The sequence below is a fragment of the Meriones unguiculatus genome, chromosome 8 (assembly GCF_030254825.1).
Source record: "Meriones unguiculatus strain TT.TT164.6M chromosome 8, Bangor_MerUng_6.1, whole genome shotgun sequence".
Taxonomy (NCBI): domain Eukaryota; kingdom Metazoa; phylum Chordata; class Mammalia; order Rodentia; family Muridae; genus Meriones; species Meriones unguiculatus.
Window position 1 is genome coordinate 33,721,232 of NC_083356.1, and position 25,878 is coordinate 33,747,109.

Sequence of the window (25,878 nt, forward strand, 5' to 3'; positions counted from 1 at the left end):
AAGTTACTGGAGGGGCAGCCCCATAACGTGGGAAAACAGATGATTTGATTTTAGGTCTCAATCCCTCACAAAGTCCTTTCTCTGCTTTGTGTTCTTTGGTAAGCTGCTGAAATTCTCTGAGCTTCAGATTTCTTATCTCTAGCTATCAAATAAAATAAGGACCCTGTGCCAGTCAGTGGGAAGATCTAAGATAAGATAGTGAAATTCTTGCCAAGTACAGTATACTAAATATAGACTATTAATCATCAGCACAGCAGCCTCTCTGGATGGGTGTATAAATAGTCCCCAAACCAAGGTTTGCAGAGAACACTAAATCTTATTTGGGAATAAACCAGCAGCTTCCACCCCTTCCCCCAAACATCTGCTGGTAAAGAACACTGTAAGAACTGCTAATGTATTGAAGCAGTCCTATTTGCTCAGTTCTAAATAAGCTCACACGATCCCCAGGACTTCTGGGAATGGTTGTAAAAGCTGCTTCCAAATGTGTAAAACAGACGGAGGGGTTATTTTTAAATGCGCTGCCATTTGTTTCTGACATCTCTCAAACACTTAAAACTCTACCGAGACAAAGCACGCCTTCTGGGCCTAACGAAGGCATCCGAGCATCTCAAGGTCCTGACAAGGGTCTGGTTGCTGACAGGGTCCAAGAGGGATACTCCAGGGTCAGCTTAGAGCACAAAAGACTGAGTTTAACACCAAGAACTGAAAGGTGTTCGTTCTCCAAGCTCTCACCAACCAAGGTGAATCCACTTGAAAGTAGAACCGACCGGCAAGAAGCATAAGAAAAGTATGGCAGGAAGGATGTGGCTCACAGAGATTCCCCAGGTCCTTGAGAACACTGGATAATCTGCTCATTCACTTGCACAACGGCTGCCTGTGTTCACTGCATAGCACCTGCTCACTGCCAGGTGTGCTGAGACAGGTGCCCTGAGCCTGTGGAGGGTAAGGCACACCAACCCCTCCTCTCCTGAGGTGAGGCATGAAGCAGGGACTGACTTGGCCCTGAAAGCAATCAGTTACTGGTGGAAATCAGGACAGCTGCTGTACAGGAGATGCTTGGGCACACCATAGAAAGAGCTTAGTTCTGAGCCAAAAAGTCTGGAAAGTTTTTTTTTTTTTTTAAATGATGAATAGGTAGGGGGAAAGGTACCATACTATCTGCACAGGTATGGAAAAGCCCAAAGAAAGGAAAAGAAGCCCCTGAAGCTCAAAGAGGGAGACAAAGAGGCAAGTGGCAACAATACCATCATATATCAGTTATGGCCAAGCAGTGACAAAGATGTGGGTCTCATAAGGGCTGAATGAGGCTGGAGTACAGTTATCCAGTGTAGAATGATTGACAGAGACAGGTATACAGAGGAATAGGCCCAAGGTTTTGGTTTATGTGGTCCTTTTTGTTTCCTTGTTTCTGTGTGTACTTTGTGTGTGTGTGTGTGCTTGTGCGTGCGCATGCCTGCATGTACAATTGTGTGCATGCATGTGTGGAAGCCAGAGGAGAACTATGGATATCATTCCTTGGGCACTGCTCATTAGTTGATGATGTGTATTGTAATTGTTTGAGGAAGGGTATTACACTAGTTTGGGCTTGCCAAGTAAGCTAGGCTGGTCAGTGAGACTCAGGGATAGGGCTCTGTCCTCCTCTCTGGTTCTGGGAGTATAAGCAGACACTGCCACATCTAACTTTTTTACATGATCCAGATTTTATGATTTTTTTTTTAAATACAGGTTCTGAATTTTGTTGATTGCATCATCTCCCCAGCACCTCCTCCATCTTTCCTTAGCTTGGGTTACTGGAGGCCTCCTCACTACTTCTCTGCTTGAAAGAATCCACTTTTAAAATTCTCTCTTTCCAGCATGGGATCTCAAACCAGTTTCCTGCCTGCTTTAAAAGCCTCAGATGTACCCCCTTCCTCCAGAAGTATTACTCACTATAGCCAAAAGGAAAATAATGGCTGTCCATTGACAGATGAGTAGATGATACACAAACTGGTCTATCCCCACCATGAACTATTGTTCATATCTAAAACCAAAGGATTTTATAAAAATGTGAAATATTCTTGGTGAACTTTAGAGATGGTATGCTACATGAAATACACAAATCATGAACACCCTATGTTTCCACCAATATGAGATCCTAGAGTAGAGAAAATCAGAATGAAGCAGAAGTGAGCACAGTTAGTGGGTATGGAGTATATACATGAGATGATAAAAATAGTTCTGGCACTAGACAGCAATAATGGTCAAATAGCACTGGGAATGACTTTAGTGTCACCGATCAGACTCTTAAAAAATGGCCAGGATCATAATAGGAGACAAACAAGTAACTTGACAAAGGCACAAGCAAACCTCTTGGGCAGTTTCCACACAAACAGGAAAAGCCCAAGCTATGCACCAGTCAGGCCCTGCTGCACACACTGTCCCCACACTGCCAATGTCGCCTGGGTGCTGCCTCTGGTTAGTGCTTACACAGTGTTTAGCCTTTCTCTCAGCCATTCCCTGCAGGGCCATGTCCCTTCACACTGTTACCTTCCCTTATCCTTGTCTGAGGCTTCTTCTTAATTTTCCCTGATTCTTTAAAATATCTGCCCTAAGCGTGTGTGTCTCCTGCCCTGGAACCCACAGGTCTCCTGCGGACTTGGGTGTGTATGATTTATCATGGCCCTCCAGCATCCAACACAGTTCGGCTGAACCAGCCAGATGCTCCTTACAAACAGAACCCAGTCAGTGGCAGAACAGCTCCTGATGTAGACAATTAGGTCATCTTTTCCTTCTTGTCACCATCAACATCACCGAACCTTCAGCAACAACAGAAGCCAAGCAACAGCAACAGCGGTGGCATCCCCACTCAGCAGGCACCTCAGCCCACTAGATAAAGTCCCATGTACTAAGTTTTCTTCACTGACTAGGACATTTAACCCTAATATGGATCCCGAGAATTGAGGCACCCAGCCATGTAGAATTTTCCACATTAGTGGAAAGCAGTCCAGAAGTCTTTTAGCCTCCTGGACCACACATGCCTGGGGTGACAGCCAGAGCCGGATCCATGACAGCATGAGGGATGAGAAAAGACCAACAACTGTGCCAGTTAGTTTCCAAAATCAGGGAGAGACCACTGAGTAGTACTGAAAGCAAGTCATGCCACTCACCATAAGCAGAGCCCTCCTGAAGAGCCGGAGCCTGGTAGCCCTGGTGATGAGAAGGTGGATGCTGGTCACATCAGCCCCACCACGGTCTGCTGCCAGTGTCACACGCTGAGGGTCCCCACCAAATGTTGCAATGTGGGTCTGCACCCAGGTCAGAGCTGCCACCTGGTCCAGCAGCCCCCAGTTACCAGGGACCTCCTCAGAGCCTGCAAAAGGAAGGATGCCATTAGCCTGTGTATCCTAATAGCTTTAGATGTTATGAGCACAATGCTATGGCAGACACAAGACTCCCTGAGTGGCTTGTGCCCTTGTCCACCCAGGCCAGTGCCATAAACATACAAACATAAGTGAGGACACTGAGAAGAACTTCGGCCTTGGAATCAAATACAATCTGCCTTATCTTTGAGCTTTGGGCTCACTGACCAGGAGACTGGAAATATCTCTGCTCTCTGAGCCATAGCTTTCTCATTCGTCAGTGGACAGGGAATGCAAAGGAGTGAGGCTCAGAGGCTATGCACCTTCAGTTCCAGCCCAGTGAAGCCACATGAGGGCTCAGGACCTACTACAGAGGCTAGACCAGACAAAAGAGAACAGTCTTTCTTATGCTTAATCTTCTGTGGCTTTAGAAGTGTGCCACTGAGACAATGCCTCTTTCCTATATCATAGAACTTACTAACCATTTGTTGAAGATATAGCACCATTTTTAATGAAATTATTGACACACATACACACAAAATAAGGAAAAGGCATACACCTCATTAGGTCTTTTCAGACAATACACTGTTGTTTAGTTGTTTTGTGTCGTGGTAATAAAGGCTCCTTTTTGCTCTATTCCACAGGTGGGTCTAGTACCAGATTATGAACTAGGCTTCACTCTAATGCCATCTGAAGTCCACACACATCTTGTCTTTACTACTCTGCCCTTGGAGACTGTCAGCTCGGCAGGTCTACTGTCACTTAGTACAGTGGGTACTTCAGTGGGCAAGTTTCCTGGCTGGCTTAGTTGAGGTGAGAGGACCAACACTGAATGAGAGAAGTTCCACCTCATGGGCTGGGGTCTTGAGCTGAGTGAAAAGGAGAAGATGGACAGAACACCAGTACTCACTTCCCTCTGTGTTCTGAGGGTGAGTAAAGTGTTATGAGCTGCCTTAAGGTCTTGCCATCATGATGGACTATACTCTCAAGATGTGAGATGGCGCCAGAGCAAACTCCAGTTTCCTTAAGGTGCTTTTGTGAAATATCTTATCACAGTAAAAAGAAAAATAAAAAACACACACTCCACAACTCCATTGCCATCTTCATGCAGATATATATCCATAGCCCATGTCTCTCTTAAGCTCCACTCACAGTTCTGCATGAGACCTCACAGCTAATGAGCTATGACTGAGGGTATTCCATACGAAACAAGAAAGTATCCGAAAGATCCCATAGTCCCAAATAGAAAACGTAGGAAAATCTTACATGTTGATTGCCTGACCCAGTATTTGCAAAGCTGAAGAGAACACCAGCTTGGAGCACATAAATAATACAAACTGCTCTTCCAGCTGTGGGGCCGTTCCATTCTCTCAAATGCTTTCCATGTTCTGGGCCTGGTAAAACCATTGGCAAACCCTGTCCTCACTGTGGTATTTTCTGGATTGCTCCTGAGCTCTATTTGTCAAGATCAATGTGTTTGCTTCCTCTGGGCTTTTGGGAGTCCAGGAGAACAGGGTGCTGAGTGAGTAAGAATAAAGTCTGTGAGTCTAGGAAGAGATAGCCACAGCCTTCATTGCCAGGAACAATGTGGAAGTGTTCCTGATGCTCACTGCATATATGTCAGCCTCTGTGTGATGAGGATTAACAATGACGTTCTGAGGGCTTTCGGTTCCTGGTAAATAAGAACTGTGGTTCTTCAGTCAGACCTTTATCAAGCAAGGACAAATCTAACTTCCTCCAGTGCCAGGTACTGTGCCAGGAATTGCTGAAGGAAGGAAGCAGCCTTGGGCACAGTTCCCAATGTACACACTCTCCAGTGTGCACACTCTCTAATGCACATACCTCCCATTGCCCATATTTCCAGTGCATGCATTTTCCAATGTACACACTCTTCAGTGTTCACACCTCCCAGGGGACACTCTCCCCAGGCACACAAAGGCAGGGGATAGGCCACTGTGCTCTGAGGTATCTCGTTCAACTTTGGCGAGGAGGTAAAACTTTTGAGCATAAAAATTATATAGCTACAAGAAGCAAATGTGAGATGCAGTTGGAACTTAAATTGTAACTCACAATTAGAATTATCATAAAGGTCAATCTGATTCCCTAAACATCTTTTGAAAAACTTAGGACAAGTACTAAAGAGTACAGGTGCTCATTTACAGAACCTTTGCCCCATTATTTCTACCACATCAACTCTCCTGACTCTGTAGGTCCTCAAGGCTTGCCTCCTGGTGGGTTGGCTCCAACAGTGTCCCGTGCTGCTTAGCACATCTGTGATGCTGCCTCATAGGACTGTGGGGTCAAGCCCAAGTTGCCTTGCCCTCAGAATCCTGACCCAGAACCACCTCCCTCAATCATGCCAATCCCTAAACATCTATGCATGCACACACACACACACACACACACACACACACACACACACACACGCGCGCGCGCGCGCGCGCGCGCGCGCGCATGCACGGCCCAGGCCCAGGAACTGATTACAACAGAAGGAGACCAACACAAGGGGAGACTTTCTGGACATCATGTTGTTATTATGTTTGTGTCTTCTTTTCCTGATCTGACTCCATACTTCTAGGTGCCTAGCCCTCTGGACCAGACCACCAATAAATATCTACTTGTCCCTTTATTACATTAATAGCTCTCATCTATTCAGCCAGTTTCTACAGAGGGCCCCAACAAGACCTAGTCTTGTTCATAGACTCCAGTGGGTAGTAGAAAGGCATGGGCCTAGATGAAATCCTGTTTCCTACACCTACCCTGAGCAGACTACCTAGTGTCCATGCATTTTGAGTCTCTCCACGTGTAAAATGAGGACGGTTGTAGAACATGCTTCATTCAGTCCTGCTGGTGACTAAATTAATGAATTTAAAGGCAACAGGACTGCCCCAAAGTAGGCACCACAGTTATGTTTTATTCTAAAATCGAATATGTTGAGGCCCAAGGAGCATCTCACTGAGGCTCTTAACAGGGCTAGCTTTGTTTTCACAGCAGAAATGGCTGTTGTGAGGAGGTACTTATGGCAGATACTGGTTAGAGAAGATATGAGACTCTCTAAGAGGCCCAGTGTACCTAGTGGCTGAGGTCGCATTAATGTGTGGTTACAATGGCAGATGGCCTTCCGTCTGGCTCCTGGTTCAGAGCACACCCGCTCTGTTCCTACACTACCAAGGAAGGGCTTGTAGGCCCATTGTCTACCCAGTCCTCATCCCTCTACCCCAGTATTCCAGGACCCTGGCTGAGTACTTTACCAGAAGAGAAGGCTATTGGATTCAGGGTGGAGGAAATGGCTTTCCCTTGCCTACCTCCAATCTTTCCCTCTCTGGACAGATATGTGAGGAAGCAAAGTAAAATAGACACAGAAGCTCTGGAATGAGAGAGATATACTGGGGCCAGGGGTTAAATGAACAAAGCAAAAGGGACTTCCTGCCATGGTTAAATGACAGAAGAGGAACCCTGATGGACAAGGTGTTCAGAGTTTCTGTATCTCCAAAAAGCCACTGTAGTCTAAGGTTTTTATTTTTATTTTATTTTTGTTACTGCTACCTGAGCAACAGAGAGCTGAATTCAAGCTTAGTCTGCCACTGTCTGTGGATGCTCGGCAAGGGCTTCAACCTCTCTGAGCCTTGATCTTTCCTCTGGAAAATGGTATAGCAGGCAGGCCCCAATGCTGAGCAAGAACTGTGTGAGGGAATACAGGCAGGATGTCTGCTAAAGAGAGGTCCTTTGAACTCTGTCTCCCTCTTTATGATGATAGTTTTTAGTCCCCCCCTCCCCCCTCCCCCACAAACTATCAGGTAGCACTGATGTAAGCCAGAAGGGCATGGTGTTCTGGAAGTTTCCCTTGGATGCCTATACCAGAGGTCAAAATGAATTTGCCTGTCCAGAAGGGTATAAATTCTCAACAAGGTTTCACTCCCTGAAATCCTAATTCCCCATCCCCCGCAGGACAGAGGACATATGGAAAGTCACTCTGCTGTCTAGAGAAGCCTTGAGCCAAAATTAGCTGTGTCTGGAAAGAGCTCTCCGGGGCCAGCTTCAGTCAGCTAAGCCCTGAATATCATTTAAAGCTCCAGAGAAACGGCTTTGTATTTGACTGGAAGACAGACAATCCAACAGGATTTTTTATTCTTTCTAAAATAAAAAGTTCACAAGTCAATAATCCTCTACACTGTAGCAAATGTGCACAATACCCCTGGTACCATATACTGCCTTCACTTCTCACACTACCCAGCATCTGTCAGGGGATGGAGAATGAAGAAGATTCCGTTCATTCTCATGGCTCTCAGCTGAACCTGTTGCTGCAAAGAAAACCTAAAGCTGCCTTTCATTAGCATCTCCATCAGTTTTAATATGCTTTACACTAACGGCTGCCTTCAGTGTAAGCCATTGTAGTACTTCTTCTGAGGCCTTTAAGACCTCATACCACATGGTCCCCCTAGAACACCCCACTCACCTACACTCTTTCTGGTTTTCTTGCTTTCTAACTGTACATACCAGAACTCAGAAGAGATCCTTAGTGAGGCTCAGCCCCTATACTCAAGGACTTTAAAAACCTCTTGAATGCATCATATTTCTTAGCTTTGAAAGCAGAGCAAAACCATTCCTATTTTAGATAGGAGAGATCTAACACACTGGGAGAAAGAGAGGGTTGGTTTGTCTCAGGTGATGACAGCCAGTATTGGCCTTATCTCTTCAGATCCCAACCCTCTCCACTAGTGGCCAACACTGCCCCTATCACAGAGGTATATAAGGTAGGTAGGTAGATAAGAGAATACAGAGGATGTTTGTGCTGGGTCAGGCTCTATCCTGTCCAAGCAGCTGGCAGTGGGGGTATGACTAGAAGCACAAACAGATTCACAGTGAGGCTAGAATAGTTCCTCTTTTAAACAAATTGTCTTAGGTATCTCTTACATTGACATAAGGCTTATTTCCACACCCATAACACTAGCAGCTCACCTGAACTCAGGAAGCCAAAGACCCCCAGTCTGTAGTTGGCAGTGACAACAATGAAGTTGCCAACTGCAGCTAGGATGGAGCCATCAATGGTCAGCTGTCCTCCACTGCCTTCCATCTCCATGGTATTGTGGAAGAACACCAGAACTGATGCATTGGGGACCTGAAGGGAATAGAGAGATAGGAGAGGTTGAAGTTGAGCTTGTGGGAGAGGCAACTGCCATTCATGAAACCAGACTGATTCCAAGCTCACACTAGTCCTTTTGCTGGCTCTGCCTTGGTACACATTTAACTGAAAATTTCCCCTATATTTGTACACTAATGCCTAAACTCACTGTTCAGAAAGTGATCATACTTGGAGACCTGATTGTGGTCCTATATGTGAACTTTGATTGCATAGGACCACTGTCCTTTTAAGGGGAAGGAATTTGTACACAGGCATACACAAGGAAAAGACCCTTCCAGAAGGCACCAAGTGAGGGCCAAAAAGGTAGGCAATGGGCAGGGGAAACTATCCCTGTGGCCTTTTAATCTTGGACTTCAAGCTTCTAGAATGTGATAAAAGAAAGTAAGTGTATATGGCTCAGGCTTCCTGATTCTGGAAGTCTGTGATAGCAGTCTGTGTACCCATTGTATGGGCAGTAAATTGAAGGTTCACAGAAGTAAGAACACTCTGCTAATGTTTTACAATGAGTAGGGGTAGAATCAAGGCTCAATGCAGACCTGGAGCTCTGTTTCTCCCAGTACTCTGGTCGGATCCTGGTCTATTTCAGAAGACGTCCTAGTCCTTGTGGCAACACAGTGACAAGTCCCAAATCCCAGGCCTGGTCTCTCCTCCATCATACTTGAGGCATTTACCTTGGTGACACTCTATAAGAAGGACTGTACAGTGTGGGAGTGTGGATTCTCCTGGCAGGCTTTTTTTAAGGCTAGTTCTGACTCTCAAGCTCATTGTCTCATGGTCTGTGGAATAGGGCAGGGTAAATCCTGTATGTTCCCCCTCCAAAGCTACTGTATAGCTTTACAGGCCAGGAAGGAATGAGCCAGTTGGCTGTAATTATCCATTACTGATAACACAGAGGCTTCATTCAGCTTCTGTTGTCATTGTAATATAAAGTAGCCACAGGCTAGGTTCTGTTCTTCAGGACCTGTCAATTGGGTGCCCAGGTCTCACATTGCTGAGATCAACGCCCTTTCCTAAATGCCATGACAGGGCTATAACAATGGCCCAAAATCATCAGCCAAATACCCACAGGGTACTTGGGGGGAAGCCATGAATTCAGACTCAAGAAACAGGGCCCATATTCTGTTCTGTCCAGTGGCCTGCATGTCCTTACATCAGCTAGTTCTTATTAGCTTCAAGATGTAAAATCCACCTGCATTTTATCGTTTCATTTTTGAGGTCATAAGTATAAACTGCTCTGTAAGCTCCAGCCCCGGGTGGAATTATTCTTCTACCAAGTGACCTGGGAACACCACAGACTGAGCCCCTGGCCCTCTCACCTGTGAGAGTGATAAAGGTCTCTGAGAGGTGTTGGGAGGCTTGCAGTCACTCTCCATCCAGGCCACCACCTCCCCTGTTTGTCCCCTTTCCATCTTGTCAGTATCTTTGCTCAAATGGCCATTGTTCTTTTTCACTTCCGGCTGTGGTCCTACCATGCCAGCTCTACTGCCCTTCCCAAGATTCCCCTACTAGTCATTGTCCCATAAAGTGACAGACCAGGCATCTACCTATGAAGAACTGCTTTAATTCCCACATTGAAATCAGATGCCATGCTACTTCTCTTCCCTCCCTCAAAATTGCTACTCTGGGCTCATAGAACCTGAGTTGCTTTCACAAGGAGACTGAAGGAGGGGGAGCTGGAAGGGCTGTTCTTTATAGGACTTAATTCAGCATGGTAGGTGTGTAGTGCGACCAGCTCTGGCAGAATGAAACCTTATCACTTCCTTCATTCAAGTCTCTGTAAGTCCGCACTGTGGGAAATGAGAGCTTTCATGCCTGTGCTCACTGAGGTCAGCAGGCTATGGCTAATTCAAGGTGCAGGTTACTCTCACAGCCAGTGAACCAGGAAGAAACAGAGTCGGCCATCACACCGAGTTTCCTGGGTGTTGTTACCAGGTCCCTATACACCACATATGTTCCTTTTTCCCTTTTCCTCTCAGGGATCATGGTCCTCCAACCGCTCAGCCCTAAGATAGCAGTGGCTTCTTAAGCATGTGCAGGAAAACTTGTGGTCAATGTCATAGTCTAACACTTCATCTTCATACTTCTTACACAAGAGCCTTACTGGAAAGTTTTGAAGCCCCTCATTCATCTTGAGCCCTCCTAAAGGGAGCTCAGTGCCTCTAAGGATGATGCTGTAGGAGCACAGTCTCCATGGAGCACAGGGAAATGTAGAAACAATATTGCCCAAAGGGGTTATTTGCCAGACAACAAAGCAAGTGCTTCTAAACTCACCAGGTTCTCGGGGACAAACACGTTGAGATACAAGCAGTCTTCACTGATTTGGGGAGGTGTTGGTGTACGGGTACCTGGCTGCCAGCAGCTGTCCCTGCAGAATAAGGCACGGGAAAATTCAGAGAAATAGAAAAGGGACACATCCCTCCCTCCTCCATACCCACCACTCATGGCCAGAAGCAAAGGCCTGGTTTTTCTGTAGCTCTGGAGCACTGATGAAGCTCCCGGTCATAGGTATGGCCAGAGAACAGAAGTAGAGCAGAGTAGCAGCATGTCTATGACCTTCTCTAATCGTTGGCCTGTGGGATACCTTGGCACCCAGAGGTAAATGTGCTGCCCAGGGATCAAGGCCAAAGAAGGACACTGGGAGCTGGCAAGGACTGGGCCCATCTTTATTGCAATGCACAGACTGCCCTGAGAAGAGATGTCAGAACCACTTTCTGCATCAGGCAAGAGGATTGGCTGCCAGTTTGGTTGTCTTCTTCTAAAAGAGTTCATCTGATACCCCTCTTAATGGCTACTCAATAATCATCTACACAAGACCATTGGACTCATCTCCCAAGAGTTGCCAAGCCCAGGCTTCAATGACTGAGCTCTCTAGCTACTGTCTACAGAAGATCTGGGTGTTCACCTACCTCTTCTGTCCCTTCGGTACATCCCAGTATAGGAAGGCTCTCTAATTAGTGCCTCTGGGTTTGAGGTTTCCTAATGGTAGGGTCAACTCAACTTTACTCTGCCACACCTTCCTTTGTTGTTCTACTAGGGTGGTCCTTGTCATCTTTCTCACAAAGCTTCATGAGTCCCTTACTCATCCTATACTTCTAGAGATAGGTGACTGCTCATCAGCCAGAGAGTGGCCACAAAAGGCATGGAGAACACTGCTCCTGAGGACAGAGCCATGGGGACCAAGGAATGAATGCAGGTGGCAGAGGTACCCAGAGCCTGCACTCCGCAGAGCTAAGCTACTTCTCTCACAACACTCTACAGTAGTATTCACCATGTGTCAACATTTAACATGAAAAGTTTGATGAAGGGAAATGAGTGATGAGCTCTGAAAAGAAGGGGAAGGAGAAAGAAAACTTATATTTTTCTAGTTAGGGAGAGGTCCTCTTAATTTTCTTTTCATTGGCTTATTCATCTTTCCCATCATGCTGAATTTCCAGTTCCATTAAGTTACATGTCTGGTCAGGTATGAAAATACATATATAATCCCAAGTACTCAGGAAGCTGAGGTAGGAGGACCTCAAGTTCAAGGTCAGCTTGGATCTATATAGTGGGGCTTATCTCAGAAAGAGAGAAGGAGAGAAAAAGAAAGACAAGATGAGGAAAGAAGGTAAAGAAATGAAAAAAAAAGAGAGAAAACACCTTTAGAACATCAGATTGACTTTGAAGACCTCAAGACTGGTGTGATGCAGTGGCCATTTCAGGCCTTGACCATGTGAACCTATTACAGATTCTCACACAGCTTGTATTCCTGTTTTTGGACAAAAATGCCTAAGGAGACTTTGGAAGAGCCACACTGGTAAATGCAGCACCTCTTTGGCACAAGTTCCAGAATCACTGCCTGGAGCAAAACACACAGGCCTTTTATCAGCTGACTTACCTGTGAGCAAAGTAGCATGGATCCATTGAAACTGAGCACTTGTGTCATCCCTAGCCTTATTTAATGGACTGCATTCTCATATCTTGATGTGACCAGAACCACTGGCTCTGCTATGATAGATTAGACCAGAATAGTCTTTCTTTGGGTATTCAGGAAAATGGTGCCATACCTTGGCTTGGTGGCATCCCAGGAGCCTGTCCAATTCAAGAGCTCTGGTGCCCGGAAACGGTTGTCTGTCAATGGTGGGGCAGCATATGGAACTCCAAGGAACTGGTATACCTGCTTCCAGGAAGTGCCCACCTTGATGACCTGGGACCTGCCCTGAAGCTGGCCAAAGGATTCAATGTGTACAGAAGGTGTTTCATCAGAGTGGAGCAAAGGGGTTCCTGGTGAGAAGGCAAGGGCAGAGAGGTAGATGAAGACAATCAGAACTGGCATTCCAGATAGCTTTTGGGAGTCTATCTATCTATCTATCTATCTATCTATCTATCTATAACCTTGCAGTTTGAGGAAGCTTGAAATGTCAGTGGTCATTCTCATTTATAGTTAAGAATTGGCCAAGGTTAGCATTCAATGTCAACATACCAACTGTGAGTAGTAATGGTAGAAGTGACTCCATGAGGCATGAAACACATGCAAAGGGCTCTTTGACTCCAGTTTGAATTCTCTCATATATTCTCCTGATGCTCCTGAAGAGCAAGTGCTAACCCAGGCCGACACACCATACCCCACACCTGGGAGCCTAGAAAAGGAATGCTTGACCCTACCATGAGAGATGGTCCATCAACTGGGAGTGTGGCATAGAACCTATCCTCAAGCAAGACTCTTATTCTCTTCTTTCTCAGGTAGAATGTCTGGATAATTCATATGAGAGTTAGATAAAGGAATTTATCCAGTCAGCTAGCACAGATTTGGGACAACAAGTGAGTCTGCCCACACTTTATTTTTAAAAGCTCTCTAGAACACTTTTCTTCTAGTCTTGTAACTATAGGGTTTATAGTCCTAGGGTGGAAACAAGCTGTGATAGGTGATTCTGGACTCAGCTCTCTTTTCTTTCTTATCCAAATCAGTCCTGTTTACACAAGTCAGATATTATCAGGGCTCCCTATTTCTACTGGTCCAGGAAAGCCTATCACTTCAGGACTCCTTGGCCAGGCCTTTCCTGCTGGGGTTCATGTCTCAAGTCTTGGTTTATAAGCTCATAGGTGGTGCTGCTTAGTCCTGCTCAGTGTAGCAGAGGTTCTACAATGCTATGCACCAGACTGATTGATTCATTGGGGCCCACTGGGGGTTACCCTATATTATTTCCTCTCCTGCTTCCCTTCCTCTTCATTTGTTGATTCAGTAAGCTTTAGTGAAACCCAGGCTCAGTGCCAACGGGTCTTGAGATGGTTCCTCACAAGATGTAGGCCTTGCACAAAGAAAAGTATAAACACCAGAAAAAAAGATGTGGTGTGTGTGTGTGTGTGTGTGTGTGTGTGTGTGTAAGAAGCCTCTTGTTGTCCTATGGTAGGCTTGTTCTGCTCCGAGTTGACAGAAAACAAAGCCATTTCACTTTCTACATAGCTCACTCTATAAAAATGTGTCTATCATAGTGGTGGCAAACAGAAGTACAAGAGAGAAGTCTGGCTGGTAGAAGCCTATCCACTCCTAAAGAACCATTGCTATATGCAGCGATTTTCAGCTGTAAGTGTTTCTTAACCTGAGGAGACATTAATCATGCCTAGGGACATTTTGAGTTGTCACTAGGTTATAGAGAGCTGTGACTAAAATCTAACTAGAGATTCTAAACATTCTAGAGTAGATACAACAAAATACCCTACTCAATAAAAAAATTCATAGGAGATATGTCAAAAGATTACGAAGCTGAAAAACATCTGTGATCCCTGTTGGTGACCTGGCCACAAGGCTCAGAAGGGTGAAGCAGAACCCATAATGCCCTGGGAGCACATCTGATCCTCACATGATCGAACAGATGAATTTGACCAAAGCTTGTGGTGTGTCTGACCCTGAAATTCCCTCATGTGAAACAGGAGTGGTAGAAGTTGGCAACACAATGGTGTCAAAAATGAATGGCAGCAGAGGGTATGCTTCAAGTCTAGTGCCTGGCTGATAGAAGACACTCTATATGTGGGTAGAGAGATGGAAGGAGGGAAAACAGATAAATAGATAGGAGATTTGGGAAGATGGGTGGAAGATGGAAGATAGATGGATGGCCAAGTGAGTTGAAGGAATAAAGAAAGACAAACAGAGGCTAAAGGGAGGAGAAGACAGGTATAGAGAATGAATGGTTGGAGGATAAGTGATGAATGAGTGGGTAAATGAATAAGTAAGCAGGAAAGAATAAGTAAGAGCTATAGAAAAAGATGGAGAAAGAATGAGAGAGAGAGCAAGAGAGCAGAAGATGGATAGAGGGAAGAAGAAAGACTTCATTTTAAAACTACTGTAGTTTGAAGTAGAAGCCCAAATAGAAACAGGAGGGAAACAGGCAGTTTTTTTTTCTAGTAGTGCCTAGAGTACAAATAATAACTGTATTCCCCAAAACCATAAATCAAGTGTCCAAAGCATTGCCTAGAACTGTGGCTGCTAAGATGGCCAACATTTCTTCTGCTTCATGGAAAGCAGAAATATGCCCTGGGCTGGACCTATGCTAGGGAAGGTGCAAGAGTGAAAAATACCAAGTCTGTAGACCTCAGCAGAGTTTCAAGCATGCTTTCCATGGGTGGCTGCCTGGTGCTGCCTGCTCAGGCTGTCTGCATGGGAAACCTATGGAACATACCAGATAGACAGCTTTCCCTCTGCTCTCTGCAGACATAGTGGATTCTCCCCAAATGCCATGTGTTTAAACATGTGAGTGCCTTGGATAGGGAGAGTACTCTGTGTTTTGCAGGTGTAGATGTGCACACTCCTCCTCAGCACAAGAATATTCACTACACTTCAGTCCTGAACTAACAGAGAAGCAACTAACTTGTTTCTTAAAACCCAACCTCAAAATTAGGGGCATTTCCATGAAGTCTGTTTCCTTCTGCCATGCTGACCCCACCATTATGGACCCCCAAGAATTGTAATTCCTGTGAAACTCCTTTTACAATAATAGGTCTTTGTCACAGTGCAATAGAAAATTAATACAGAAATCTTAAAAAAATAATTAGGGGCATTTCTCCTCAGAACTCCCACATAGATTATAGCTGTACTCTTGATTGAATATACCATTAAAAATCTACTCAGCTCAACTCTATAATATCAATGTCCAGAGAGAAGATAAGCCCAAAGATCTAGGAGCTTGCCAGGACTGGGAGACACTCATAGTCTGAAGGCTGAAGAGACAGGAGGAGCACATCCCTGGCATGTAGAAAGGACTAAAGGGATGACTGTGCTGGAACAGGCAGGGACATCCCAGTCACTCCCAGCTTTGTCAATAATGTTTGAGACTGAGGAACACAATCATGTGTACTGCCTTGATGTATACTATTGTTCTTATCCTACAAAGGCAGTTGACTATCTGTAATAATAATAATAATAATAGTAATAATATGTAGCCATGAAGCCTATTCTATTTTTTATATGACCCTTTCTAGAGTAAATGTGTGTCACTGCTCCAGGAGACAGGATGGCAGGTACAGCCAACACCTCAACAGCCATTCACTTCCTTGGTGTGTTGAATCGGGCAGGGCTTCCCACAGTCTCTGGCTATTGTTTCCTGGATCACAACTCTTTGTGGGTTTTCTCAGTGATAGATTTATATGCATCTCTTCTCTTGATTGTGTCATTAGTGTCTGGCATGCACTGAATGATCCATGAATATTTTTATATGTAGTGCTGGGGATAGAACCCATGGCCTGTGCATGCTAGGTAAACACCCTACTACTAAGCTATAGTTCCAGTCCTGAGTGAATTTAAACTCAACTGAGCTGAGAATAGTTCATTCTGAGCAGTTATGATCTGTTTATTAGGCAGCATGTGCCTGGGGCAGAGGGTGACCGTGGGAGACAGATCTGTCTCTAGGTTCCCACCCTTCTGCCACTACTAGCTATGTGAAGACAGAGAAGTCGCCTGATTTCTCTGTGTCACTGAGTGCTGATCTCCAACATGAGGAGAAGGGGCCAGTCCTGAAGGCAAAACAAGGCATGAAACAAGAGCTTTTGAACCATGCAGCATTAATAAAACACAATTTTATAAGATGATAATTAAATAGTTTCTGTGATTCAAAGAATAAATGCCATACAGAAATGGGAATTTCTCTGACCTCCCCTATTTCATCCAGGAGAACACTACCTAGCCAGAAAAATTTGGCCAAATCTCCCTTAAGAGTTCTAAAGCCACTGTCCTCCAGGTCATCAAGTAATTAGCCTTCCCAGGCATCTCCAGTCCCAAGAAATAGCTGTAGAGTGAGGCTCACCAGCCTTTCGGTAGATGTAGGCAGCCTCTTCACGAAGTAGAAGCCAGCAGGTCTGGCTCCGTAGGCTGTACGTGCAGCTCTGTATATCAGGGTAGAACACACACCTCACAGCTCCAAGCTGTGTCTTCAGGGTGGTGACAAGGCAGGCCTCGTGACGGGAACATTCTAGAGAAGAGAGAGAGAGAGAGAAAGAGAGAGAGAGAAAGACCTTGACTCAGAGCTATTACCTCATTCATGCAACCATGTATTGCAAGGTCCATGCATATATATAACCATCTATGTACCCATCTATCCATGTACCTTAGTATGCATGCATTTAATAATCTATCCTACTGATTCACCCATAAAGTCATCCATTATCCACCCATCCTCTTATCTAATCATACATCAATTTACATGTATGTCCATCCTTTTGTCTACCTATCTACTTATCTATCCATTATAGAAAAACTCATTCATAAATTTTGTACCAGGAAAAAAAGAAAGAAAGAAAAAAATTGTACTAGGGCTGAGAATAAATTAGTGGTGGCAGAAACAAAACTCCCCATCAAGATATTTTACATAAAATGGCCAGTTTTTTTGTTTGTTTGTTTAATTGTCTCATAAATGTGCTCTTCTCATCCACCTGCTTAAATACAGTTCCATAACCCAAGGGGTACATACTCAACACAATTATGTTACATCTGATGTTTTCCTCAAATCTGTCACCTTTGTGGACTCCTTTAATGCTTTCCTAGCCTGTGACATGCTCACAATGTTGTATCTTGAACTATGCCTTTCCCCGTGCAAGTCATGTGTTGTCCAATACATTCTAACCCACATAAGACATTCAGTGCAGAGAATAGCTCCAGAAATGGGGTAGCTTAGCTGGGCTGGCTGAGTTGTGTGAGTTTTTATTCAAAGCCCAGTCTCTGAATGATGCTCCCCGAGCTGTGTTATACACAGCTTGCTATCTGTACATGGCAGTATAGTCTTATGATAACCATCCAGTCATGTGGAGAAGGTGATACTCAGTGTTTGTATAGGTCAAACGGGTTCAGAATCTTGGGGTACAAGTGTCAACTAAACTTAGCCACTCTTAGAAAGGGAGAATCTTTGTGGAACATTGGAACTGTGTGGTGACCAAGTTATTATCTGAATATAACCAATGCCTAGAAACTCTAAAGAAATGTACATTGGTGATAATTGTGCCAATCAGAATACTCTTCAAATTGCTTTAAAGGATCTCTTAGAATTTAGTGTTTACCCATAGATCTTGGCTTAGTCCCAATCCTTGTACCTCCTTTTTTCTCACCCTCACAATAATCCCTCTCCTGTCTGATGATCTTTTTCTGTACTGGATTAATGCTGGCTGGCTATTGCAAGCTGACTCTAGATTGCCCAGTGAGGAGTGAGGAGATGCTCCTGTCTTCCCTTCTCTGTTAGCAATATCCTGTTAGGCACTCTCAGGGCATCTTGGAATCTGCTGTCTGTCTTTGGCTGGTGTCCAGGACAGCACTTGGTTGAGGCCCTACCGTACCCTCTCTGGGGGATTCCCTTACCCTGCAAGCAGAAGTCTTGGGCCACAGTGAAGTTACTGGTGGCTGAAGTGCTGATTTGGGCAACATCAAAGTGCTTGATGGATGGATCTATAATCACTGAAGAGACAGGAAGGGTCTGCCAGGAGACCAGAGAAGCTATGAGACAAAATGGGAACAATCGTATGTGGTTATCACGAGGTACAGAATGAAGACAGTGGAAGACTGCCCCAGAAGCTCCTCCAGTGGCCTCTGTGAGTTTTTGTGAGTTTTCCATTGTATGACCCTATACCTTTGTCTTTTCTATTATGTGACACTATACCTTTGTATCTCCATTCTATAACTACTTAAGTTTTTCTGTGGGACAAGTTGTGGGCTCAAGTGTAGGAGTTCAAAGGTTGAAAATTAGACAAGCAAGTGAATACAAAAGAGGAGGACAAAATGGAGACAAAAAGGAAACAGTGACATAGTGACACAATGGAGTCAGAGCAGCACAAAGACAACCATGGCAATGGTATGCCAGGCACTTTGTGGACATTCCGCCTATTCATCTTAATGAGCCCATTTCTCTCTTGTAGGGGCACCATGATATATTACCTAGGCCCTTACACAAGTGAAGCGCTCATGTCTGCTTAGCATCTGGTGTCCTAACTAAGTCATTATTGACCATTGACCCTCTGTCTAAAGGAACTGGATCCTTCCCCAGGGACAGCTTATATCCAGAAGCTAAAGCATGCAGACAGACTTGGTGTTTTCCCTGACCTCAAAAAGAGCTGACCTAGCTGTTGTTTCCAGAGTGATGGGCTGGGCCATTGTTTGATGTTCTGCCATGAGTATATTCTTCCCAGTCCTGAGAAGTCCTTCTCCTTCTCTCTGCGGTTCTGACTTATAAGTATTCCATGTGCAAACATGGCCAATAGCACTCTGTGTTAAGGCTGACCTTATGCATGTGTTTATCTCACAGTCTGATTCCCAGAAGAAACAGTCATGACATGTTGCCACTGTGTAGGGACTCTTTCTTCACAGCTATGGAGACTATGTCTGACCATGGCTGTCTCCTGATGCCTCCAATTTCTGCACATGGTGCAGAAACAGGGACAAGGAGCTAGCAGCCAGACAGAAGGCTTGCATGTGGACTGATAGGTCTGTTGGAGTCTGTCTCATTGGCACCAAAGCTGTGAGTAAAGGTAGGTCATACTAGAACAATGATGTGTCTGACAAGTGGGATGAGGGCGCCTCTCTGAGGAATGAGTGTACCTATAGTTCAGTGTCCAGAAATAACTTTTAAAAGGCCAGCACTTTCCCACACTGGTATGGGCTGAGTGAGTATCCAAGGTTCCTGACTCTAGAAAAGCCTAGCCCAGCAGAGACAACACTGAAGGTTAGTAGAGAGGATTATTCCCTTCTACCACATGTCTCTCTTTGCTTTAGAAAAGCACAACAGTTTATTGTTCTTATAAATACTTGTGAATATAGACCTTGGGTTAGCAGAGCTCCCTGACAGTCTTATGTACAACTACTTTATCAGGTTTAATCTCCTAGCATCCCAAGTGTGACAAGTATTAGGGTTTTATGCTTTCTTACAAATGTGATATAAAGGTGAATGAATTAATCAAGAACAACAAGCTGGAAAGTGGCTAGGTCATATGAGAATAAGGCTTCCGAGATCACTGTCCCAATGTCTTTTTCCAGACCACTGTTCTGAGGTGTGTGAGGGTCTTTGCTTTGTTAGCACAGCAGTACAGGCTATAAGGGGAGCCTGTAATTTCTCTCTCCAACCTGTCTTTAACCAGTGCTGGTGGGTGAGATGTCACTAAAGTTAGCATGGTAAACAAAGTCATGAGACACTCTCACCCCCAAGTGTTCTGCTACCCCTCTGTAATAGAATTCACCAGACAGAGCACTTTAAATAGTAACAGTGGTTTCTCCCAGCTCTGTGCACTTAAAGTTTTGGATCTAGGAACCAATGAGGCTGGGGGTTTTGGTCCCTTTCATGAATGGCTGATTTCTTTCATATCCTTAAACAGCAGAGCAAAGGAACAAGCAAGCTCTCTTCCAGTCTCTCCTGAAAAGGCAACAATGGCACCAAGAGGGCTCCACTCTCTAATCCAGTTATCTCTCATGCCCTGCCTCCTAATAGCATCCTCAAGACAGAGGAGTTAGGACCTGGGTCCTTCTGTGCTCGGCCATAGTCAGCAGCCTCTTCTGGGCTCTCATTTTCTTCAGCTTGCTCTGCATACTGTTATTTTCACAGACAACTCAAATAGTATCTTTGTGATGTGGTAACTCTTAGATGTTCTTAGTTGGTGGGAAGCTGAAATTTCAGTGAAGAGTGATCATGGGTTTCAGACCATAGTGGACAATTATGTTCCAAAGATGGAAACCTTGACTATACTCCATGTTTAGGCTTCTGTCTCTGTAATTAAAGAGTAAATTTCATCCCCAAGTGAGAGCAAAATCTTGTGCTATGCCCCAAGGTCTGAAGCCAAGTCCCTGCCAATATTCCTACTTGTACCTTTCCAAGCCTACAAGATGTCTCCTGAGTGAGTCTTTGAGGTCAAAAGAGGCCAGCATCTAGGGGGCCATGGGCCTTCTGTAGTCATTCTGAAAACAAGACTTTTGAGGACACAGAAGCATGTTGAAGCAGGAAGGCTGGGGATCCTGGTGGTTTTTCATGTCAATTTACTATCAACCAGGAACTCACAACATCCTTGCACTATCACTTGTTCAAGAATATTAGAGCTCAATAATGCATCACTTTCTGAGCCCATTGGCATCAATACTATCTCAACTAATCAGATGTCATTGCTAGCTTTGGGGGAGCTTTATCTCCGAATGCAGGAGCCAAGGTCTACCATAGGTGACTTCCTCTCCAGGCAAATGAGGATGTGGCAGCCATTTGGGGACTGTCCAGTGGGGAGAGATTCTCCTGAACACTAGATGATGCCTGTTGTTTCCTCTATTTAGTTCCGTTTTTTAAAAGCACACATATGATTGTTATGATGCCAGAGCATTTATGACAAAATAGACCCTCCAACAAAGTTGTAATATGTATAATATATTATATATAAACAGTGTGCATCAGCCACTACTGTGGTAGGTACCTCTTCTCTGTCAAGCATCTCTTTTTGAATGTTGGATTTATTCTCACAGAACTCATTCCAAGAGCATTTTATTTTACATTTTACCATCTGTTTGTAGAAGTCTTTGTACATTATTTTGATTCCAAAAAAAATTTCTTAGTTATTTATTCTGGATTAAATTTGAAAACTCAGTGTCAAGTTTCAAGGGGTGCTCCTTTTGGTGACTGTGTGTAAGGATCTTAAAATTCTACATTCATTTTTTTGAAATTTTTATATTAATTACAGGTTATTTACTTTATATCCCAGCTGTAGCCCCCTCCCTCATTCTTTTCTAATCCCACCCTCCCTCTCTCATCTCCTCCCTGCCCCTCTCTAAGTCCACTGATAAGAGAGGTTCTCCTCCCCTTCCATCTGACCCTAGTTTATCGGGTCTCATCAGGAAGGGCTGCAATGTCCTCCTTTGTGGCCTAGCAAGGCTCCTCCTCCCTCCAGGGGTGGGAGAGGTCAAAGAGCCAGCCACTGTCAGAGACAGTCCCTGTTCCCCTTACTAGGGAAACCCACTCAGATACTGAGCTGCCATGGGCTACATATGAGCAGGGGTTCTAGGTTATATCCATGCATGGTCCTTAGCTTGAATGTTATGATGATTAATACATGATGTTGTTAAATGCAGAATATTTTTTGCTTTATTTTTAAAATGGCCACTGTCTGGGTAAAAGAAGAATGTCTTGTGCTCTTGTTCTATCTCACCACAGGCCAGAAGACAGTGGGGCTGAATGATCTTTATAGCCTGCCTGAAAAATGTCCCTCACAGACTCAAGGTGGGCCTCCTTGTTGTAAGTCTTGGCTGGCTCTGGTAATTCTCACGTAGTGGCCTCTGGTTGCTACAAAATCTAAATCTAATCACAGAACTCTACACCAGGTATCCTCCAGGAAGCAGCAGTCTGTGGCTGTCAAGGAGGGTCCCTGAGGGTTTTCAGCTGCATGACCCTCTCCAAAGCCTATGGTCTGGGTCTGGGCATCCATACTTGCCTGTTCCACACAAATCACAGAAACAGGAACAAAATGAAAGCTAACAGAATTTACGTACTTCATATCAATCCTTCTTACAGCATCAGGGGCTGAGGTCTGGGAAGAAAAGACATTGGCATCTAAAGGTTATAGAGGTTCCAATCCAGGTCACAGGACAGAATTTGGCAGAGCAAGCATAGGATTGGACTCTTTTGGCTCTGCCGCGCTGTGGTCTTGAGCCTCCTCCATGGTATGGAGACAAGCGGACTAGCCCTCAGCACAAACCTCAGTAGCCTCAGTCTGACTATAACTCTATTCACACTTAGGGCTCCAGCCTGCCACTGCCACACCATGAAGACGGTCATGCCCAAGGACAAAGAGCTTTTAGCTGGAAAGCCTGTATTTGCATCTAGGCTATCACACAGCAGTATGTCCCGCTAAAATCCTTGAAACCCTTGAAGAGATGGGGCAGAGGGGAGAGTAGGGTCTAGAAGGGAGGATAGAGCAAGCTGGGTCTGCCTGAGTTACTCCAGGACAGTGGGCCTGAGAGGTCTGCCAGCCTGGCCCTGGCAACCCAGGTAGGCGAGGCACTCCCATGCCTTTCTGAAGTCTTGTTTGACTATTCCTTGGCAGTTACAGCCATGCGCGTTGATGGATCCTCTTCCAGGAGGACGCATCTGCATGATGTGGAGGAAGGAAGTTCTGGAGAGCTACTCTGCAGTGTGCTGAGCTTCAAATCACTAAGAACAAGAACTTCTTTTCATCGTCATCATCACCGTCACTCTCAGTACTATTTTTTCTTGAGAAAGGTTCTTACTATGTAGTCTCGCCTGACCTAGACACTCTTGCTCTTTCCTCCCCAGCTTCCCAGGTGCTTGGATTAAAGGCATGTACCACCATGCCTGGCATAGAGAATAAATTTCAAATATTCTCCTCAAAAACTCTTATAACAGAATGTGATCATGAATATGCTAATCGGGTTGATTTACTCATTCCTCACGTCTTTTCTTTCTAATGTTGACTAAGTTTTCTAAAAAGCTAGACTAGAATGCATTTGAAGATGTTCATTATGAACAGCTAGAGGACCCTCTTAAACTACTCTAGCTTTCTCATTCCAGGTCAGGAAAAAAGGTTACATTCCAAAGCTTGGAGAATTTCCAAGTTTTAAAGTTCTTACAAAAGAAGGGCCTAGTACTACAGCGCTGTGTCAACAAAGTAAAGGGTGGGCTACCTTGGCCAGCCAGGAGATCTGTGCTGGTTTTTTTTCCTCTAAGCCTTACCTTTCTCATGTGAAAACTGGAAAAATTACCTTTCAGTGTGCTAGGTGCTCTTCCAAGAAATTACAAGACTTTTTTTTTTCAATTAAGAATTAATAGCTGTAGATTAATAGAGCACATGTGTACTCTGAGGTGCTTAGAGTATGTGGAGTCCTTACTAGTCCTTACTAGTGCTCTTGTGGTAAGTAACAGAGGGTCTTTTGGCTTCTCAACCTTTCTCTAAGTTTTCATCCCAACAGCAGAGAAGCTGTCGGAGAGGCTGGGGTGTGTGCCCTACACTCCTCTAGCTGCCTGAGACAAACAGCAAAGGCTTTGGTAATTTTGTACTTTTTAGTGGCTTTGGTAATTTTGTACTTCTTAGTATTCTGATCTCCCACTGGGTCCCAGGCTGGTCTCACCCTACCCCCACTCTTCTTCCTAGAGGTCAGAACCACAGGAAAGTATCACCACACCAGCCTAGCAGCCAAACCAAGGCTGCCTGGCAGCCAAAATCTTCTAGACCACATAATCTGTCCTCTGTGGAACAGAACATATAATTCTGGCTTTGAAGCATTTCTGAGCCCTGGGGTCTCCACAGGGAAGGAAGCGTTCAGTGCTGAGCATTTCAACCTGGCATGTAGTGGCAGCAGCTACTGTTGAGAATCTCAGACCCTTGGCTTTCAGATGTGACCTGTCAATGAGAACCATGTCACAGATATGCTATGTGAGCTTCCCACTTTGTATTATTCATGAAAAACCAGATGTTCTTCTAAAAAGGAAAATGGGAAGAAGGCAGCTTCTCATTGTGAGTGGTCACCAAGAGGTACAACTGTGACCAGAGAGATCTGCTTCCTTAGTGTGTCTCCACAAGAAAATGTCTTCCATTGGCTGCAGACACTCCTGGTGTGGGGATACTCCATTACCATTGATACATTACCCCTAGCCATAACTACTTCCCTTCATTCTCCAGACATTAAACAATCAACTGTCAGTCTTCCTGCAGGCTCACTCCACTCTTGTCCATTTCGCTGCCCTTTCATACTGACACCATACACTTTTCATAAGGATAGGTTTCTCCATTGGAAAAGCACCATCTTAACTCATGATGACTTTACTTGGGGTCTGGATTTCAGGTGAGCCCCACATTAGTACTTTATCAGAGGAGGTCCATGATTGAAATGTCAAAACTGAACAGGAAACTAATAAACATAACTGAGAAAAGAAAACAAGAGATTTAGATTCAAGAGTTCACCTCTGTCAGCCTGTTCCAGAAATGCAATCAAAGTAAATCTCTTCTAACTGTGGGACAAGCCAGCTGATGTGGGCTCATAGCTCAGCCATAGAACCCATTAGATCCCCAGATTCCTCATTTGAAAAATGAATCATGTTATCATCTATCTTCCAAGTGATAATCAAAAGATTTGCAAATGTTTGGTGTTTCCTTTTTTCTCCATAACAAAAAGTTCACAAAGACGAGACACTTACATATGCACTGTAGACACATGCTCACTTGTCTGAATCAGAATCAAACAGTGGTAAGCCAAACACTAAAGGCAGAACCAAACCTTGCCTCTGATCAACATCAAAGTAGTAATCCCTTCTGAGTAAGAGGACCCTAGGGAAGAGGCTGAAACCTCACTCAGAAGGGCAAACAGGATAGACATCAGAAGTAGGAGAAGACAAGGAACAGGACAGGAGCTTTCCACAGAGGACCTCTGGGAGATTCTATCCAGGAGATAGTGAGATTTATAGCCAAACTTTGGGTAGAGTACAGAAAAATCTTATGGAAGAAGAAGGCGATAGAAAGACCTGGAGGGTACAGGAACTGCACAAGGAGACCAACAGAGCCAAAAAGCCTTGGCCATGGGGGCCTGCAGAAATCCATGTTCCAACCAATGACCATGCATGGAGAGAACCTAGACCCACTGCTCATTTTTCAAGTGGGCTCCCTCGTAAGGGGAGCAGGCAATGTCTCTGGCATGAACTCAATTGCCTGCTCTTTGATCACCTTCCCTTGGGGGGTGCAGCCTTGCCAGACCACAGAGGAAGATGACACAGCCAACCCTGAGGAGACTTGATAGGTCAGATAGAAGGGGAGGAGGTCCTACCCTATCAAGGGACTAGGGAAGGGGCATAGGGGAGGAAGTGGTAGGTGGGTGGGACTGGGAGGAGATGGAGGGGGCTATAACTAGGATAAAAAGTGAATAAATTGTAATAAATAAACTATAAAAATAAAAAGTCATAAACATTAAAAAAA

At 44.7% G+C, this 25,878-nt stretch overlaps 1 protein-coding gene across 1 annotated transcript in view; it reads right to left on the minus strand.

Moving 5' to 3' along the window:
- The window catches only part of Tg (thyroglobulin), a 186,370-nt gene that overhangs the window by 78,300 nt on the left and 82,192 nt on the right, over positions 1-25,878 (minus strand). The window contains exons 37-42 of the mRNA XM_060389330.1: positions 18,296-18,430; positions 16,755-16,919; positions 12,525-12,741; positions 10,753-10,846; positions 8,298-8,457; positions 3,147-3,349 (exon numbers count right to left, since the gene is read on the minus strand). Of these exons, the coding sequence (XP_060245313.1) occupies positions 3,147-3,349; positions 8,298-8,457; positions 10,753-10,846; positions 12,525-12,741; positions 16,755-16,919; positions 18,296-18,430 (974 nt within the window). The remainder of the gene's footprint in view (positions 1-3,146; positions 3,350-8,297; positions 8,458-10,752; positions 10,847-12,524; positions 12,742-16,754; positions 16,920-18,295; positions 18,431-25,878) is intronic.